This window comes from Saimiri boliviensis, chromosome 6, assembly GCF_048565385.1.
Source record: "Saimiri boliviensis isolate mSaiBol1 chromosome 6, mSaiBol1.pri, whole genome shotgun sequence".
Taxonomy (NCBI): Eukaryota; Metazoa; Chordata; class Mammalia; order Primates; family Cebidae; genus Saimiri; species Saimiri boliviensis.
Genome location: NC_133454.1, coordinates 91,409,143 through 91,431,105, shown reverse-complemented (window position 1 = coordinate 91,431,105; position 21,963 = coordinate 91,409,143). Strand labels below are relative to the sequence as shown.

The window sequence follows — 21,963 nt, the reverse complement described above, 5'->3', positions numbered from 1 at the left end:
TTTTTCAGTCTTGAAATGACAAGTCAAAGACAAATAACCAGAGTTTTCAGCAACAGATTATGCTTTGTTTTATAAAGTGAAATTCCATATAAAACATTGAGAAATAATGACTCAGGAGGAAGATAAGCATGTTAACTACATGCACATACAACAAAAATGCTGCAAATGCAAAAATATGAAATTAATACATGTATACATTGATCCCAAAATGCATATTCAGACTTGTTATCTTCATTAAACAACATATCACTTAGTCCAATAAATAATTCACAGCTGCACACAACTTTGGGGGTATTATCAATTACAGACAAGTTAATGGAGTCTCACTATAAGAAAATAAATTTATGAGTAATGTCTATTCTATGTTTTTATAAAATTGTCCCTTCCAAATTCAACTTTGTAAAGATTAAAATAAAATCAAGGTGTAGTTAAATATTAGAAAGCAGGTAGCTTATTAGCCGGTGTCTCAAGACAGGTTTCATGCAACTCACCCTTCAACATCAATTTCCCAGGTGAGCAAAAATCAATCCTTTGTTTAAATTTGCATGAATCTCTTAGTATAATAATCACACTTACAAGTTCAACTTTCACATGTTGTATAGTTAGTTCATTAATTCCTTCATTTTCAAAACAGCAAAAACACTAGAGAGCTTCAGAAGGAAGAGAGTCCATGTATGACTTATTTGGCTTTCTTCAAAGTTTATATGCAATATTTAATACTTATAAAGGCCTACATGTATTATTATACTTAGAATTATGCAAATAGATAATATAGTGTCTGTCAATGAGATAATTTTCCAATTGCTTTAGCTCACATGCAAATGAGTAACTATATGGTTTTAATTTTCACACCATTGCTTCTATTAATTTTTGAGTTTCTTTTATAGTACCCTATGGCATTTTTTACCCAAGTAAGGTGAGACAGGCCTCCCAGAAAAGGGAATGAATGTAGATCACTTATATGTGAATAAGCCATAAACCTAATGTTTGATCTGTGGTTTATGAACAAAGTAAGTGCATTTATACAGCTAATGCAAAGCTGATGTTTCTCAGAAAAAACTAGCTGCAATGCACAGGAAGAAATGAGTGGAAAATGGAACAAAAAATTTTTTTAAAAACATCCAGGAAACCTACAGATTAAGTGCCAAAATATAGTCACTCAAATGTTATGTCTGAGTTCGATTCACCTGGGCCAAAGGATAATAATCTCCTATTTCCTAAAAGAATCTGAGAAAAATCAAACTGCTATCATATTATACTTTGACTATAAATCACTAAAAATGGAAAAGAAAGAAAAAACAAAACCAAACAAATCATTGGCACTCTTGTAAATTATCACAGCATTAGCATCTTATGAAATTCACTAAAATTCTGTGAAGTCAACTGAGGCAGAAAAAAAAATACTACGTAGACTAAATAAAATCAAAGCTCAAAAATTAGAGGGGAAAAAGTAGTCCTCTTGCTTTAAGTCTGTGATGGTCATATTTTATATGAAAGAGGGATTTTTGTTATTTTTTGTTTTGTTTTCAAAAATTAATATATTTACAGGTACTTGTATTGTTTACACAAGCTAAACCTGGGTACACAGAAAGCAGTTCTGGTGACAGAACATGTGCACATAGGAATTAACAAAAGTCACATTCAGAGTATCTGAAAACTAGGAAATAGACAAAGTAGTTAAGAGAACAATAACTCCGATGATTTTCCTGAGTGCTCAGCCAAAAATGGGTATGCACACTGTCTTCATGAATGAAACCCACAGCCTAGCTAGGAAGACTCAAATTTCTATCATTATATAATATCCTGATGATAAACTGTAAATCTGTTTTAAATATGAAAAAAATCACTGGGAGCCTTGTAAATTGCTATGAGGCCGATGTCTTAGGACTATTAATAAAAATCAGTTAATGCTGAGGCAGAAAAATCTGATAATTCTGTCAATATAACTGAGTATTACTAAAAATCATGCTTTTTTTGCTAAAAACATGATATAAATATATTTTGTAGTATGTGTGTGCATTTGTTTGTGTTTACATTTTATTTGTCCTTAGAAATACCTATTTGTAATTATGTAAACAACTGAGTGGCTTCTCTGTAAAGGATGTAGTTATTCTGTGGTTCAAAAATCTGTATTACTGGCTGGGCATGGTGACTCATGCTGGTAATCCCAGCACTTTGGGAGGCCGAGGTGAGATGATTACTTGAGCTCAGGAGTTCCGAGACCAGCCTGGACATGATTGAAACCACTCATCTCTCCTAAAAATACAAAAACTAGCTGGGCATGGTGGCGTGCACCTGTGGTCCCAGCTACTCAGGAGGCTGTGGTAGGAGGATTACCTGAATCTGGGAGGTTGAGGCTGCAGTAGCCCTGATTGCACCACTGCACTCCAACCTGGGCGATAGAGTGAGACTCTATCTGAAAATAAAACAAAATAAAACCCTAAATTCCTGATGAGAATTCATCAATCTCCGAAACCATATGAATTGTGTGTGTGTGTGTGTGTGTGTTCGCGTGTGTGCGAGTGTGTGTGTGTGTGTGTGTGTGTGTGTATGTATATACAGTATGTATACACATTTTAGGAGGAGGATCTGTAGATTTCATCCAATCCAAAACCAATTAAAAACCACTATTCTTAAACTTCAGTTGCCTGGGGATTAGGAATCAGTAACAAAGTTCCCCCAAATCAAAGTATTCATTAGAAGAAAAATAACTCAGGCTACCACTGCAGCCACCCAGAGCATAAGCAGCATCATTCAGCACTGGTTTTACCATAAGCCGCCGCCTCAGGAACAAATTGTATCGCTTTGCAGGCTGTGAAGCAACCAATAGAGAATTAGCAAATCCTGCCCCAGAATTACAGTAAAGATTCCAAAAAATAGACACAAACAAACTAACCCTCAGTACAATTATTTTCTAAGTGAGTGTGTGTGTGTGTGTGTGTGTGTGTGTGTGTGTGTGTGATATTTCAAGCTGGAGGATAGAAATTACCCAGGAAAAAGGAAGAAAAAATGGGTAGAAAGCAATAAACATGTAAAGAAAAAACAAAAGGAGACTTCAAAGTAAATTTTCCTAAATTCTTTAAACAGTGACTAAAAATAATAATATTTGTGGATTTATATTTTATTTATTTATTTCAAATTTTTTCAGTTCAGGGGTATATGTGCAGGATGTGCAGATGGGTAATATTGGGAAATATGTGTCACAGTGGTTGGCTGTATAGATTATTTCATCACCCAGGTATTAAGCATAGTACCCAGTAGTTATTTTCCCTGATTCTCTCCCTCCTCCCAACCTCCACCCTCTGAAAGACCCCAGTGTGTTGTTTTCTTCTATGTGCCAGTGTGTTCCCATCATTTGGTTCCCACTTATCAATGAGAACATGCAGTATTTGTTTTCTGGTTTTGTGTTAGCTTGCTAAGGATAATGGCCTCCATCTCCATACATGTTTCTTTAAAGGATACAATTAAGGAAGAGAAGAGAGAAAAAAGTAATAATGAAGGAACATATAGAAATAAGAATATAAAATAAAATAGATATTTTTTATTAAGTATTCCTATATATACCAGAAAAAGAAAGTAAAATTACTACATTTATACTGGGATGATGTGTGGTATGAAAAGTTTAAAAAAGTTATTTTTTTTTAAATTTCATGAGCATATGAGCATGCAATATACTAGAATACATAAAAAGTCATTCAATTATTCAAATGCTGAGTTGTCTCAAATTTTCAATTACATGGTCATTATTTAAAATACGAAGGCAATTACCCAAAAATATCTGGGATACTCAACTATATTTGAGAGACAACCAAACCTATAGCATAACAGAGCAAGAACTGTGTGTATTTTATAGTGTAACGAATAGATAAATAATCCAATACAATTACTTAAACTAGTCTCTTCCTGGAATGTGCTGAAGAAGCCTAACCAACTGGTAACTATTGGAGTGAAAATTCCTGCCCTGTAAACTAATGTTTTCTATATGTAGATAGAGGAGTTAATATTGCTGTTATTTAAAACACAAAAGATACAAGACAAATGTTGGTTACTGTATAAAGTATATTTTAAACTATATTATTCTGATGGCCTGAAATTGTTCACCTCAGTATTTTTATTTTCTTGGTATCTTTCATGAGATTCACAGGCTACTGGTTTTCTCAGATGTTTTCCCTAAATTCATTACAGAATTGAGAAATGAGAGTCCTACACTAAAGGACCATGCAGGGCCACATTCTGACTTTCATGGATCATAGACCTAAGCATAAAAACTAAACCTATAAAACTGAAGAAAGTCTTAGAAATCTCCCCTACTTTGGTGTAGGAAAATATTTCTTAAATAGAACACAAAAAGCAACAATGATAAAAGACAAAATACGACAAATTGAACTTCACTTCTAGATGTGCTTTTCTAAAGATTGCTGTATGTAAATGAAAAGGCAAGAAACAAATTCAAAGAAAATATTCACAATAAATAAGATTGACAATGGTCTTCTATCCAGATACATAAACAACTCTTATAAGTCAATACAAAGACAATCAACTCAATTTTTTTAAATGCAGAAAAGATTTGAATAGTTCACAAAAGAAGATCTATGAATGTCCAATATGCCCATGAAAAGATGGGCAATATCGTTATTTATAAAAGAAATGAGAATTGAAATCACAAGATACTATTATTCTTCCATTAGAATTACTGAAATTAAAAATCTATCAATATCAATATCAGTATTAATATCAAATGTTGGTGAAGATGTACAGCAATTAGAATCCTTATACATTGCTGGTAGGAATAAAAAATAGTACAATCACTTTTAAAAATAGTGTGACAGTTTTACATAAAATTACACCTTTATTTTCCACAGGTCCCAGAAATTCTACTCTCAAGAAATTAGCCAAGATTAATAAAAATATACATTTATACAAACAGTTCTTACATGAATGTTCATAACAGCTTTATTCATAATGGTCCTCAAACTGAAAACTTTCCAAATATCTATGAATGGATGGATGAGTGGATATATAAATTTCAGTTTATCCATATAATGAAATATTACTGAACAATAAACAATAATATCTGTAATACAGATATATTAAAAATAATCAACTTATTAGTAATATTTGGAGTTTTGCATGAGTCTTAGAAACATTATAATGAGCAAAAGCAGCCAGAAGCCAGATACAAAATAGTGTATACTGTAAAATCCCATTTATAAATTACATTAGAAAGAAAAACAAATCAGCAGTTGCCTAGAATAGGGTAGAAGGAAAATTGCTAAAGGCACCCTTTTGAGGTAACGGAAATCTACATAAATTATAGTTTGTTAAAGCTCATCAAACTACACACTTACAATGGATGCATTTGTGTCCAATGTAGAACCAATGAAGAGGAAAACTTTTTTTAAATTCTGACTTGAGCTACTAAAAGAATATATTGCGTGTTGCTGAGATGAGAAAGACTTCAGACAAACAGTTTTTTTTTTTTTTTAATTTTTGTAGGGGAAGATCCAGAATTACATTTTGGACCTATTAATCTTGAGATATCTTTTAGACGTTCATATTCATATTTCAAGAAGCATTTGGGTATTTAAAAGTGAAACTGAGGAGCAATGATTATGCTCGAAACATTAACTTGAGAACTGAGATGGCATATCAATTGTACTTAAAGCCTTGAAACTGGATGAAATCACTAGGAGACTGAATTAATGACTGACTCATAAGGTAATAATATCTAAATATATGCACAGATCAATTATAAAAACTGTGCATATATTCATACTAATTGCTGCTGGCCATTTTACTCAAAGGTTCCTTCTGATTGGTCTGTGCCTATGCCATATCAGTTATTAAATATTTGGAATACCATCCCTGAGGTTAAAAAGGCCTACACTCCTTCAAAATCTGCTAATTGCATATCTGTCATTATTTAATCACCTTTAGTCTGTACTTTCAATTCCAATTCTTTGCTTACTAAACTCTAAATACTTATGCAACTATTCTTTCTAATCCTCTGCAGTAGTCACTTTAAGATAGTTCTCTTAAGCATAATAGTTTCCATCTTTCTATATTTTATTTAGTGACCTTAGTGACCTTTCTAAATTGACAATCTGTGTAACCACTTAGGTACTCAATCAAGTCCACTGTTCACCATTTTATATCAAAAATTTTTTAAAATTATATTATTCTATGTTTATAAAATAATTTATATTGAGGTTCTATCATAATAATCACAGTAGAATCCATAAGTAGAAACCACAAGACTCCATTTTTTTCCTGGAAAACACATCCAGTGATATTCCTCTGGTTTATCCTAGCACATTCCCTCTCCCCTACTCTCTACCCTGCTTTTTGCCCTGTGCAGGCAACGAAAAGCTCCTTTAACCTCTTGCTTCTCACAAATGATTAGAAAGAATAAGAGTGTTTTCCTTCCCAAGGTTGAATTAAGGAAGGCTATGTCCCCTCACTAACGGTCACTGAGCCTCTTGATAATGTCTTCAGTATATGATGTTTTCCTTCTGGGTTCCAATAAGTGTTCCTTCCCCTATTTCCTTCAGTTCTATGGATTTTAATAAATTAAAGATTACTAGACCTATACATACTGAGATTCTCCCACACTCCATCTTTGTAAGTCTATTCTACACTAAGTAGGTCTACCAGGACCCTGATTGTATAAATTTTTCTTTCGTGATATTTACACACACACACACACACATTTATATATATATATACACACACACACACACATATATATATATACATATATATACACACACATATATATATATAAATTTCATGGAGACACAGTTGATTATAGGACTGTGGCAGGAAATGTTCAAGATGAGCTTGGAGCATCTTGTCAGAAAGTAGGAAAATACTCCAAACAATACTATAATAATAATAATAACAATAATAATAATAGGGGTATGTCAGGGGAATACACAAATCAACTAAAAAGCTCCCAGCCAACTGATATGGCTTCTGTCTTGCAATTCCAACCACTCAGGAAGCTTGCGTGGGAGGACTGCTTGAGCCTGGAAACTGAGAGCAACCTGAGAAACACAGTGAGACTCAATTAAAAAAATTAATTAGCTGGGTGTGGTGGTACACTCCTGTAATCTCAGGGAGGCTGAGTTGAGAGGATTGCTTGAGCCTAGGAGTACAAGGCTGCAGTAAGCTATGATAATGCCACTTCACTCCAATCTAGGCAACAGAGCAAGACGCTGTCACTAAATAAAAACAAAACAAAAACAAAAATTCCCAGTAGCCAAAGCTAAAACAATTTAAGCAAGAAAATAAATAAAGTAGTATTTGGTTTATAACATAAAGTATAAAATAAACATCTGTAAGTACATACTGACAAAAAGGAAGGAAGAAAGATCTCCCACACACAAAAAACAATTCCAAGTAATCGATTCATCTATAAGAAGGGAGAGCATAATCCCAATCCTTTTGTTGTAGGTTTCAAATAGTGACCTTCTTCTGAAGAATGCAGTATGGAAAGGGAGAAAAAAAACAAAAGAGTAATTTTACAGTGGAGAAATCTGCTAAATACAACCTCAAGCCAGGTAATCAAGGTTAAAACATCAAGGGTGATAAAGTGATATTAATAGAATATACCCTCGATATGACATGAAGAGAATGATACTTCTATTATCTTCCTCCAAAAACAGATAATCCCAGTCTAATCATAAAACAAAAAATCAGGAAAGTCCCAATTGAAGGACGTTCTACAAAATACCTGACCAGTACTCCTCAAAACTGTGAAGGATATAAAAATCAAAAGAAGTATAAGAAACTGTCACAACCAAGAGGAGTCTGAGAAGACGTGACTACTAAATGCAATGCTGCATCCTCTATGAGATATTGGAATAGGGAAACAATTAGGGGAAAACTAAGAAAATCCGGATAAAGCATGAGCTTTATTTGATAATAATGCACCAATATAGGTTCACTAATTGTTACAAATGTACCATACTAATGTAAGATTCTAATAACAGGAGAAAATAAGTGTGGGATATAAGGAACTATTTAGACTTTATTTATAATAAAATCTAAAACTATATTAAAGTTTATTTTTAAAAAGAAGCGTACTGTTTAACAACTGTTTAACCAAAGATAATGTCATATAGTGAATCAAATATGTCATTTTAAAGTCATTTAGAATTTAAAAATTAAATTATTGGTATTTAATATATTTGGGGAAAATATCTGCAACTTCTATCACAGGCAGGGAGATAAATATGTAAAGTGCTCCAAAAAAAAAAAAAAAAAAAAAGTAAAAAGAAAAACCTAACTGACAGGAAATGGACAAGATGTATGAACAGAGGGATCTAGCAAAGTAAATGACCACTCAACGTAGATAAAGATAAATATCTCACACATATTGTGAGAAATGCAATTGTAAATGATACTAAGATACTGTGCTAAGTGGAATAGCTCCCAATAGCCATTATCTTATCCCACTATCATCAGACAGGCAAGAATCTAAAAGCACAACAACACACTGCTGATAGGGTTGTGGGGAAACAGGCGTTCTCAGACGTTTGCTACAAACACAAAAGGCAGGGGAGGTTGGCAAGGTACGGCAAAATTACATACACCTTTTTTCTCTGATAAATAAATTCCACGTCAAAAAATAAAATGACCAAAATATTATAAGACCAAAATATAAATATAAAATGACCAAAAATATAATGACCGACATATATAAGAATTCCCAAAGGTATTCACTTTAGCGACATTTGTGATAGCATTGGAAAAACAAGCCAAACAAAATTGGTAGCTATTATACAAAAGGACTGAGAGGACAAAGAAGAAAGATTTCTCTGAAAACACTTTCATATTTTCAACTTAAAACAGATTTACCTTCAAGCTAATAAAGTCTAATCTTCAGGGGATCTTACTTGCATCTGCCCCTTCCAAGGGTTTAAGAAGGCCTCTAGCAATGTGTTCCTATGGTAAAATATTTTTGTAAATGTTTTAAAATAAGATATGTTTTCATATGTTTCTTAAAGAGTGATATCAAATTTGTATAAGCTTTAGGCTTATCTAAATGTTATTTGATCTGTGGATTTCAACTTAGGAATCATGTAAATGCTTTACGTGGTTAAAAAAATAAGTAAAAATAAATAGAGAAAACAAGTCAACAACATTTCAATTGTTTAAATTTGATCAATTTCACAATCCTCATTCCAGAATACTAAATATTAGTACCATAGTGAAAAGCAAACTATCATCTATGTTAAAATTATCAGGATAAGGATATAACTCTATTTCCCCATCTTCCCAAACAGCATTTTTTACTTACTAAGAAACTAATGAAAACTTTGTCCCTTTATTTACCTTTTAATTGATACTTAAGTTTGATTTTTAAATGAATTGTACTTCTTTATGATTATCCTCAGGTATGTACATACAGACAAGAAGAGTGATGCAATAGAGAAAGAATGCTGAACTAAGCCTCAGAAACTTGAATGCTAGCAAAGGATCAACCCCTTAAACATAAGGATAACTTTAGTCAACTCATTACACCTCTTAGACCTGTCATTTTCTCTTTTGTAAAACCGGAAAAAAATAAAATCCAAGCAAAGTGTTATGCTTAGTGTGTCATTCTCATTGATATGTCTGATGTTATTTTTTTTCCTACAGAAACGAATTTTTTCCCTAAAGTAATACATTCTCAAATACCATGTAGAAGAGCATGTCAAATAATTGAAGTGAAAAAGAGAGCATCACCATTGCAGACTACAAAAAGATGCCCCATTTGTGTCCATGCAAGAAAGGATAGTACTGGTCACAGCTTACCATTGTTTCTTCGTTGATGAGAAAGCTGGTCTCTCTGCTGCTCAGGCTCTGCTAACAGTACCGGGGGAAGATATAATTCTGTTATTAATAGTGCAGGTGGAGCAAAGGGAGCTTTTAAGATTCACTAACAAAAACTCTATATTCTCTACACAGAAACACTTAACCTGGAATCACCTGAAATCATATGCAAGTCTGTGGACATATATATGTGTATACACATTCATGTGTGTTCATGTATTTCTGGTATGTATCTGCAAATGTGCCCGTGGGGCAGGATGTGTTTGTCTATGCAGTGAGGGGAGAGAGTAACCTTCAGAGAGAATTAGAATTTGGAAGGTAAATTTATAAAATCATGAAAAAAAAATGGATACAAAAAATGGTTAAGAACTACTATATACAAAGAAATAACAAGGAGGTCTATCATTTTATGATACTGCATCCTGAACAGGCCCAACAGGAAGGGCAGAATTAATTGACTATGTTATGCCTTTCAATATATATTTGAAATTATTAAAGGGAATACCTTGGAAAACGCACCATCAGGATTCTTAAGAATCTGAATGTACAACCTTTCCAAAAAAAGCCATACATGTATAAAATACACACAAACCATTTATAATTAATGCAACAATGATGCTTCCCTCTGTGTACAGTAGATTCCCAACTTCCCAGGTTACAGAATGGTCCACACACCACAGGACACAGGCCTGAGATAACACCCAATCATTTCTCAGCAGTCTCTAGTTACAGGTACAATAGAATATGTACCTGTAACTCCATACGGAGAGACAGCAACTAATAGAAATGATCTGAAATTCATGTACAGATTGGAATTCACTTACCTTGTTCTTGGAAAAATCACAATTAGCATCTCATTATGCCCAAATAATGCTGGGAAAAATCAGTTTTCAAAATAGAAGACAAAACATGCTATTGACATATTTTAAAAATACTCAAAGAGCACCTTGGAAATATACCCAATGCTATAAAAGCAAAGTAATAGAATGTGCCACAAAAGCAGTAATTTCTCTGTGTTCTTTAAAAGAGAATGAAAGATAATTTTGAATTTTGAAAACATACAATTTTCATGCTACTATATTTAATATAAATTACAAGATGAATGCAATCTATTGTACTAAAGTAATACTGAAACAGATGGGAAGAGTTGTGGGAAGACTGAGAATCTGTGAGTAAATACAGGCCCAAAATATAGTTATAATTATAATCCACTTATATGTGATTCTATCTACTTGTGGGCCTTGAATTAATTCCACTAGCTCATCTAAGTACAACGATAATAAATGAAGTTAAAGAGTATCTTGATCACTCAATTCTGAAACAACAGCCTCTAAAAATAAACTGTGCAGCTACATTTCGCTAATAAACAAATTTATTATAGCTTCATATATATTGACTAAGTTTTTCCAATTATTTGAGCTTTTTCAATTATAGAATGTTAGTTATTTTGCTTATAGAAGGATAGAAGAAAACCTTATATTCAAAGAGTAACAAGGCCAGTCACTTTACAGTCTCTACCTTTAGGAAAAAATCTTTGCTCTGATTTCCAATCAAAAGATGTGGTTATATTTTCACTTTGCAGAATGTAAAATAAAATAACTTAGATTACTTCTACATTTTGCTGAATCATTGTCTCATTTCTTAATAAGCTCAGTCTTAGGCAAAAGGAAAATCCTTGATGTTTTCGATCCTACATTCTCCTCTACTGTAGCTGTGGCTTCATGACTCAGGTTGCCTCCTTCCCTGACCCCAACCATTAAATAATTGACTGAAATGGTACAAAATGGAATGAAATTAATAAATGGATGATTGATACAAACTTCTACTCATAATAAAACATGGCAAAATTCAGAGAAGCTATAAATAATCATGAAAGCTGAATAACTATCCAAATATTCTGAACCTAAGTAGTAATAATTTGGAGATTCAGAAAGAAAATACTTCTATACACGATTTTTAGAACAGCATTTTTAAAGTATTATTTTACAGTGAATATGAAGCTTTGGAATCAGATTACCTGTGTTCAGAATCCCAGTTCCAAAACATAGGAGATTTAACAATAAAACAATTTACATAGTTTCAGTTTGCTTCATAACCTTTTTCTTCAATTATATAAAATCCATTAAATACACATGTAAAACTGATTACATTTGTAAAGTTGAGCAAGTTAACCTCTTTAAACCATAACTTCCATACAGTGAAATTAAATAATACATGGAAAGTTCCCAATAAATGTTGGCTTTTTAAAATTAATTTCTGCTTACTGTCTAGTGATCATATAATAAATTTAATATATTAATCATATCATCCATGTTTAATTCACATGCATTCTCTGGATTGCCAAAAAGATTGTAACAATGTCCAATGATGAACTCGTACTAATTGTAAATCAGAGGTAAAACTAGAATAGGGTTGTTTTTTTTTTTTTTTTTTTTTGAGATGGAGTTTTGCTCTTGTTACCCAGGCTGGAGTGCAATGGTGCTATCTCAGCTCACCGCAACCTCCAACTCCTGGGTGGTTCAGGCAGGCAATTCTCCTGAGTAGCTGGGATTACAAGCATGCGCCACCATACCCAGCTAATTTTTTGTATTTTTAGTAGAGACGGGGCTTCACCATGTTGACCAGGATGGTCTTGATCTCTTGACCTCGTGATCCATCCGCCTTGGCCTCCCAAAGTGCTGGGATTACAGGCGTGAGCCACCGCGCCCAGCCCTAGAATAGGTTTTTAAATGTTTAAGCAATCTTAAAAGCACAGAAGACCCTTTCAAAGTATAAAATAATTTTGAAATAATGGACCAATAATTCCTACATATTCTTCTGTCTTATAAAAGCCTAAACATTCATCACATCTATAAATTTGCTAATCGACAAAATCATTGATTCTAGTAAATTCTGCCTTAATTCAATAGTTGGATGAATATTCTATTATACTTTTTTTTGAAAATTGACTGCCTCCTATCTATAGATGGGTTGAAAAAAATTGACTGCAATGTGTACAACTTGTTTTGTGTCAATAGAGAAATATAATTTAGCATTGAAGAAAGTGAAATAAGTTATATTTACTTTTTTAACTTTTTATTTTGCAATAAATATAGCATCACAGGAATTTGTCAGAATAATACACAGAGATCCCATGTAACCCCTACCCAGTCTCCTCTAGTGGTTATTTACATCTTACATAACCATAGTAAAACATCATAATCAAGAAGCTTACATGAGTAAAATGGCTCTGTATGGCTGAAAGTCATTTTGTCACATGTGTGCATTTGGGTAAGAGCCAGCCCTGTCAAGGTGTAGAGCTATTCCATCCACAAAGATCTCCCTCATGATAATCCTTTACATTTACGTCCACTTTCCTTCCTACAATATCCATGTCCCCTAGAAATCACTAATTTGCCCCATCTTTATAGCGTCATTTCAGTAGTGTCATAAAAATGGAATTGTAACATATGTGTTCCTCTAATATTTTTCTTTCACTTAGAATAATGTCCTGAAGATCTATCCAAGTTGTATTTATTAATAGGCCATTCCTTTTTACTGAGGGGTAGTACTCCATAATAAGGCTGTGCCACACTTGGTTAACCATTCACCTGCTGTAGAACATTTAGGTTGTTTCCACTTTTGACTACTACAAATAAAGCTGCTATGAATATCTGTTTAGTTTTTTGTTTGAATATATGTTCACATTTCTACCGGATAAATGCCCAAGAGTATAATTACCCAAATGACATGAAAATTCAGTGTTTTAAGAAACTGCTCAACAGTTTTCCAGAGTGATTGTACCATGTTGTATTTCCACCAGCAACGTATGAGAGATCTAGTATCTCTGCATCCTCACTAGTAATTTGTATTATCAGTATTTTATATTTTAGTCTTCTAATAGGCATATATTTATATCTCACTTTGATCTTATTTTGTATTTTCTAGTGGCTAGTGATACTGCAGATATTTTCATGTGATTATTTGCCATCACATTTCCTCTTTAGTGAAAGATCTCAACATGTATTTTGCCCACTTTCTAATTGGGCAGTTTGCTTTTGTAAAATATTGAAATTTTATGGATTCTTCATAAATCACAGATACAAGTCCTTTGTCTGATGCAGGATATACAAATATTTATCCCAGTCTGTAGCCTGTCCATCGTCTTAACAGAATCTTTCATACAACAAGAATTCTTATATTTGATAAACTCCAATTTATCAATGCAATTCTTTAGTAAGACGATGTTTTTGTTTGCAGATATGACATGTCTACAAACTCTTCACCAAGACCTGATTTCCAAGCAGTTTGATCCATTTTTTTCTTCAAAACATTGTATACTTTCATGTTTTACGTTTAGTCTATGGTCAATATTGAATTAATTTTTGTATAACATTAGATTAAGTTCATTTGTTTGCCTATGAATATACAAATGTTCCAGCCTGTCTGTTCCATTGAACTGCTTTTGCACATTTGTCCAAAATCATTTGGCTATACTTGTGTGGGGCTATTTCTGGGATCTCTATTCTGTTTCATTAATCTACATGCCTAACCCTCTCCAAATATTACACAGTCTTCATTAGACTACAGCTAAAAAACAAGTCTTAAAAGTCTTCTTTCTGTCACAGTCATTTTACCTATTTTACTTCCTTTGTATTTCCATACAAATTTCTGAATAATCTTGTCTATGTCTATGAAATGTTATACAGAGATTTTTCACTTGTATAGCAGTTTGGGTTTCCATGTGCTCATTACTAGTATATAGAAATATAAACTGATTTCTATACAATTTTCTCATTTTTTACAATCCTCTTACACTGACTTAGTTCTAAGAAATTTTGTTTTTGTCTTTAATTTTGTAGATTTCTTGGGATTTTCTATGTACATCATGTCATCTGGAAATGGGGAGTTTTATTTGTTCCTTTCTGATATGTATATCTTTTATTTTACTTTTTTGTCTTTTAGTTCCCTATTTAATGAGAAGGGTGAAGATATTTTGGCTTGTTCCTGATCTTAGGAAGAAAGTGTTTAGTCTTTTACTATTAAATATAATGTTACTGTAACTGTTGTGTGGAGTTCTTTATCAGGTTAAAGAAGTTCCTCTCTATTATTGGTTTTCTGAGAATTTGTGTTTGTTTTTAGTAAATAGAGTTAAATTTTAACAATATTTTTTTCTGATAAAAATCACATGATTTTTATTCTTTAGCCTTTGGTGACGTATATCAATTGTTTTCCAAAAAATGAATGGAGGCCAGGTGCAGTGGCTCACCCCTGTAACCCCAGCACTTTGGGAGGCCAAGGCGGGCAGAACACTTGCAGTCAGGAGTTCCAGATCAGACTGACCAATGCGGTGAAATACCATTTCTACTAAAATTACAAAAGTTAGCTGGGGGTGCAGTGGCATACATCTGTAGTCCCAGCTACTTGGGGACTGAGGCAGGGGAATCGCTTGAACCTGGAAGGCAGAAATTGCAGTGAGGGGAGATGGCACCACTGTACTTCAGCCTGGGTGACAGAGCAAGACTCTGTCCCCTCCACACATAAAAAAAACACACGAATAGGGCCTTCTATCACTAGAGTAAACCCCACCTGGTCATGGTGCATAATTATTTTTATATTACTGAATTTATTTTTATTTTTTAACTGTCTCTTTTGGTACCAAAGTAATGTAGGCCTCTGACATGAATTGAGAAAGTGTCTATTTCTCTTCTATTTTCTGGAAGAGATTGTATAAAATTGATGCTAATTCTCCTTTAAACATTTGGTAGAATTCTCCAATGAAACCATTGAAGCCTGGAGATATCTTTTAGAGAAATTTTAAATTATGCACTAGTTTAATTAGTAGTTACAGCACTATTCAAATTATTGTTTTAATACTGAGTGGATTATAGTTTGTGCTTCTTGATGAATTGGTCTATTTCATCTTAGTTGTCAAATTTATGTGTGTAGAGTTGTTAGTAGTATTCCTTTACTATCTTTTTGATATCTACAGAATCCGTATTGATATATCCTATTTTATTTCTGATATTCGTCATATATGTCCCAGCCCAAACCCATTTCTGCCAGTCTGGCTAGAAGTTTGTCAGTTTTATGTATCTTTCCAAAGAAACAGCTTTTGCTCTCAATGATTTTCTCTAATACTTTCTGGTTTTCAATTGCTTTTATTATTTCCTTCTTCTACCTGCTTTGGGCTTGTTTTGCTCTACTTTCTTTCATTTCGTTGTTTTGTTTTGGTTTTGTTTTGTTTTGTTTTGTTTTGTTTGAGACAGAGTTTCACTTGTGTTGCCCCAGCTGGAGTGCAATGGTGCGATCTCGGCTCACTGCAACCTCTGCCTCCTGAGTTCAAGAGATTCTCCTGCCTGAGCCTCCCAGGTAACTGGGATTACAGGTACCATCACCATGCCTGGCTAATATGCTTGCTTCCCTTTACCATCTGTCATAATCATCATAAGTTTCCTGAGGCCTTCCAATCATGCTTCCTGTTATACCTCTGGAACTGTGAGTCCATTAAATTCCTTTTTTTTTTTTTTTTTTTTTTTTCATAAATTTACCAGTCTCAGACAGTTCTTTATAACATTGTAAAAACCAACTAATACTGTATATATTTTATCATCATTTGAAATAAACGTGTATTCTGCTGTTGTTAGGTGGAATGGTCTACAAATGTCAGTAATATCCTGTTGGTTGATGATGTTGAGTTTGTCCATGTCCTTGATGGTTTTCTATTTAGTTGTTCCACTTATAGGGATACTAAGGTATCCAATTATAATTATATATTTTCTATATTACTTCTTTCTTTTCTATTAGTTTTTGATTAACATATTATGATGCTGTTATTTTTGGCATGCACCTTTAATACTGCTATGTGTCTTGTTGGATAGATCCTTTATCATTATGTAATGTCCCACTATGCCCTGGTAATTTTATTTCCTCTAAAGCATACTTTACATATATTAATGTAGCACTCCTTTATTATAGTTAATGTTTGCATAGATTTGTTACAACATAGGTTTTTGATGCATTTATCATGTTTTTGCTCCACTTTGTAAATCTGTCTTCTAATTGGTGTGCTTAGACCATTTACATTTTATGAAAATCTTGATGTATTAGGAATTAACTCTGCCATTTTATCTTTTTTGTTTTCTGTTTATTCCCTATGTCAATATTTCTGTTTATTTTCCAGGACTTTCAGTCATAGGTAGCAAAAATAATAGGGTAAACTTCCTCTGCTCCAGCTTTCTGGAAGCAAGAGTGTATTCACTTTTGAACTAATTAATTTAATAATAATATATCTACTTAATAATTCTAAACATTGACAGCCAATTTTTGTCTTTGCTTCAGAGAGATGTCAGTTTTACTCCAAAGTCCTTTATATTGAAAAAGACATGCTAAACCTAACTATAGGTTGAGTCTAATAGAAATTTGGTATGACAGTGCTATTATCCTCAGAATGAATCCAGACCTGTCACTTGCTTTCTTATAAAGCAAAATTAAAAGCAAACAAGCAAACAAACAAACCTAGAAGTTATATTTTTGGAATTTTCATAATTTAAATTTAATTAAATAATTTTCTCAATTTGGCAAGCTAAAACATAAAGTCTTAAAATTTCAGGAAAATTGTTTCAAGTGAAAACCTGAGCTTGAAGTCAAGAATGCACTAACCATTGTTCTTGAAATGTACAAATAGGTAAGAATCAGCGTACATATGGCCTGATCAAATTCTTTTTGTGTTCTAGAAGCTTATTCCTGGAATATATACAAATGTGAAAGATGTACAGAAGCAAAAAACATGAACTGTAATTAAGTTAACATGATCACGCATCTGAAGATCTGTGAGGAGCACGTTATTATTATGCCAATATAAGCAAATGAAAATGACAACATATTTGCCATCATTTAAACTGGATCAATCTTATGAAATGAATCTTTCCTCAGTCCACTCCAAAGACATGAAAACTTTAATGTTTCATATACTTTATTTCCAAATATTTGTCTTTCCTCACCCACTCACTCAATAAATATGTATTCTGTGCCACATGATATTACTTTAGTTGTGGCAACATTTCTTTATGACAGTGGTTTTCATCTTTAGTGGTAATAGGAGTCACCTGGAGTACTTTTTTTTAATAGTCATGCCCCCTCAGTTTATTCCCAAAGATACTGATTTAGCAGTCTCAGCTTGAGCCCAAGAGTCTACAGTTTTCAGAAATTCTTCGTGTAAATTCTTATTCCTTTTTATATATTGATCTGCAAACACTATAAAATCACTGTATTATGTGATCTTCATAGTTCCCTCTGGTTCTCATATTATTTCCCTCACCATTTAGGTCACTGAACTTTTATTTCTTTTTTAACTTTTATTTTAAGTTCAGGGATACAAGTGCAGATTCGTTGCATACATAAACTTGTGTTATGAGGGCTTGTTGCACAGATTACTTCGTCCTCCAGGTATTAAGCCCAATACCCACTAGTTTTTTTTCCTGATCTTCTCTCTCCTCCCACCCTCCATCCTCCATGCTCCAAAAGGTCCCAATGTGTGATGTTTCCCTCTATGTATCTGTGTGATCTATTAATTTAGCTCCCAATTATAAGTGAGAACCTGTGGTATTTGGTTTTCAGTTCCTGTATTAATTTGCTAAAGATAATGGGCCTCCAACTCCATCTATGTTTCTGCCAAGGACATGATCTTGTTGTTTTTTTATGGCTGTATCGTATTCCGTAATATATATGTATCATATTTCCTTTATCTAATCTGTCATTGATGGGCATTTAGGTTGATTCCATGCCTTTGCTTTTGTGAACAGTGCTGCAATGAACATACACATGCATGTGTCTTTATAAAAGAATGATGCATTCCTTTAGGCATATACCCAGTAATGGGATTTCTGGGTCAAATGGTATTTTTATCTTTAGGTCACTGAGGAATTGCCACACCGTTTTCCGCAATGCCTGAACTAATTTACATTCCCAGCAACAGTGTATAAACAATCTTTTTTCTCCACAGCTCGGCATCTATTATTTTTCAATTTTTTTAACAATAGCCATTCTAACTAGTGGGTCACTGAACTTTTAAAGGAACTCTGTAACTTCTAAGAATCTTAATGAGTTTATTCAGCCAACTAGCACACAGCCAGCCTATTCTAGAAGGATGTGTTTTGCAAGTAGGAATTTCAGTCATTCCTGGAAATTTTTTAAAACCCTGTATACATCTGGCTATACATCCTGAAACCATTCAAGGATATCTACCTCTGTGAGAGCTATGCATAGAATTCTGCATCAACTAGAGCCTAACAGAAAAATTATTTCATTGAAATGCCCTTAACATGCTTATATTCATTATAGAGCCAATATAAATTGTTTGTATATTTTGGACAATTAATATAAGAAGGCCGTTGGTTAAAATAATTCTGAATTTTTACAAGTTGTATTTATTTATTGTTCTATCTAATGTGTCTATGCAATTTAGCTTGAACCCCAGTAGAGTCATAAATAAGCACTAATCATATACTAATAACTGTAAAATAATAAGCTACCACAGACTATGCTTGCATTACATTAGAGCAAAATGTTAAGCCAAATACTAGTATCTCATATATCAATGCTCAGCATATCGGAGTTTATTTCAAACAGAGCCTCAAAACAAATTCAAACATCTGTTCATTCCTTTATAACATCTAGAAAAGATCCAATATTAAATCTACATGGAACATGGATCTTGCTTTAACTACTAAAAAATGAATAAGTTAGAGGACAAAATAGAATGTACTCTAAGTAATTAAGTACAAAGACTTAGTTAACCTTATCTTGACTTTTTTTTATTCTGATTTATAAGGAAGCTAATACATATATATTTAACTTACCTCACTCATTTGGAAACAGTAGTCTATGTCTTTGTGGCCTATTTCCCCTAAATTAAATAAGAAAGAGAAAAACATGTTAAATTAGCCAGATGATCAGAATATGTTCAAAAGTCTGCATAAAGATAAAATAGGAATTCAATGAATAAAAAACTTAAAGAAAAATACTAGAAGAAAACACACAAGACTATTCTGGAGCTAAGTTGTTTAAAATAGACTCCAAAAGAAGTCTTACCTAAAACTGTCTATAATGGGAAAAGCATAAAATACTGATGTGTAGAATACAATCTCAATTACTGAGAAATAAACTTTACTCTGATCAATGCAGTTACCAATCCATAACAACAAAACCACTAAGAGGAAAATATCCAATAGAAGAGTATCCATTGATATCTCTTAGTTCTCATCATATGAGATTTAACATTCTTTCAGCTTGTTTTCCTGAAATCAAACAAGACAGGTTGCAAGTAGAACACTATCAGAGTACTACTAGTTTCTAAATAGGCCAAAGTACTTTCCCTACACACGGATAGCTTTGTAATGGTTATGCATTTAGTCATTTGCACTAAAATACAAGCTCAAATAAGTTTGTGACTTATATAGAACTGAAATTTTCTAGTGATTCCAATTTGAAAAAGCCCTAAGAAATATTTAAGTCACAAACTTCCTATGTAAAATTTTTTTGGAGAAAATGTCACAATGGGAATGGTATAAGATGTTAGCACTTTAAGTTCAAGTTTGTGACTATAATTTTAGAAATAGAATAAAAAACCAGTGAATGAAACTGGACAGAGAGCCAGAACAAGATACCTCATTATATTGAAACTTGATATTGAACTACTGTAGGGGTTGACTAATGTCTCTCCCACACCCAAATTCATGTCCATCTGAAACCTCAGGCTGAAACCTAATTTGGAAATACAGTCTTTACAGATATAATTAGTTAAGGATCTAGAAATGAGGTTATCCTGGATTTAAGGTGGGCCCTAAATCCAATGATGGATGCCCTTCTAGGAAGAGAAGAGGAAACAGAGGCACAAAGGAAGGCATTATGAAGATGGAGGAGAAATCAGAATGATGTGTCTACAAAGCCAAAGAACACGGAGTATTTCAGGTGCTATGGTCTAAATGTGCTCATGGTGCAGAACCCTTATGAATGGGAGTAGAGCCCTTATTAAAGAGATCCCAGAGAGCTGCCTTCCCTCTTCCATAATGAAGACAAAGTAAGAAGATGCCATTATGAGGCAGGAAACAAGTCTTCACCAGACACTAAGTTCAGCACCTTGATCTTAGACTTCATATCATCCAAGCTGTGAGAAACAAATGCTTGTTTTTTTAAGTAAAAAATAATAAAGCAATAGCATAAACCCAAAAATATTAAAAAAACATAAATCTACCATTTGTATAATTTTTTCTTTTTTTTGTATAATTTTTTCACAAGCCAAGTATGATAGTCCAATTCCTTTTCACAGATTACAAAAATCAGTTATTCTCTTAAAAATTTAAACTCATCATATACATAAACTTACACTAGACAGAAATTCAACCATTATAGGTCAACTACTGGATAAAGTCCAAAGTTTTCCACAGAGGAACATTTTGGTTTTTGATCTGTACATGGAGATACAGAAGTTTATCTTAAAACAAGACTGAATGTGAAAACAAATACTGGTTTGTAAGAAACCTTTATTATATTTATAATTTTATTTTCTTTCAAAAAGCAGATTTACGGTTCATAGCTTTGCTAATATAAGATGGGGCCATTCTCGATATAAGTTCTTTGCCTTTGGCAAATAGAAAAACTCTTTAAAATTAACTAAAACTAAACTACCTCTCCAACCTCACCCTTTTGAGCTCTTAAGTCTGACCCACTAGTCTCCTTCCAGACCCTTACATCTTCAGTTCCATTCTCCTTCTTTGTGGGGCCTTAACACACAACTATTCCTCTGCAAGGAATGCTCTCTGCTATAGATTGAATGTGTTCCCCAAAGTTTTATTTTGGAAACTTAATCTGCAATGCAACAATGTTGAGAGGGGATTAGGTCACGAGTGCTCTGCCCTCATAAATGAATTAGTGCTATTACCACAGGAATGGCTCTATAACTCTAAGAATGGATTTTTTATGAAACAAAGTTAGGCCCTGTGCATATTCTCTCGACAAGTGATGCTTTCCACCATGATATGACACAGCAAGAAGGGGCTCACCAGATGTGCTCCCGTCTTGGACTTCCCAGCTTTCAGAACATGGACAAAATAAACTTCTATTGTTTAGAAACTACTCAGTCTGTAGCACTCTCTTATAAGAGCA

General features: G+C 33.2%; 1 protein-coding gene across 4 annotated transcripts in view; it reads right to left on the bottom strand.

Annotated features, from left to right (window-relative positions):
• Positions 1–21,963, bottom strand: part of ANO5 (anoctamin 5) — a 95,520-nt gene that overhangs the window by 65,381 nt on the left and 8,176 nt on the right. Inside the window, exons 2-4 of one of the 4 annotated variants that reach the window (XM_003919922.4) lie at positions 19,659–19,705; positions 9,802–9,852; positions 2,771–2,812 (exon numbers count right to left, since the gene is read on the bottom strand). In XM_003919922.4, the coding sequence (XP_003919971.3) occupies positions 2,771–2,812; positions 9,802–9,852; positions 19,659–19,705 (140 nt within the window). The remainder of the gene's footprint in view (positions 1–2,770; positions 2,813–9,801; positions 9,853–19,658; positions 19,706–21,963) is intronic. The other 3 variants (XM_010329705.3, XM_074401241.1, XM_074401242.1) reach the window with 3 other exon arrangements.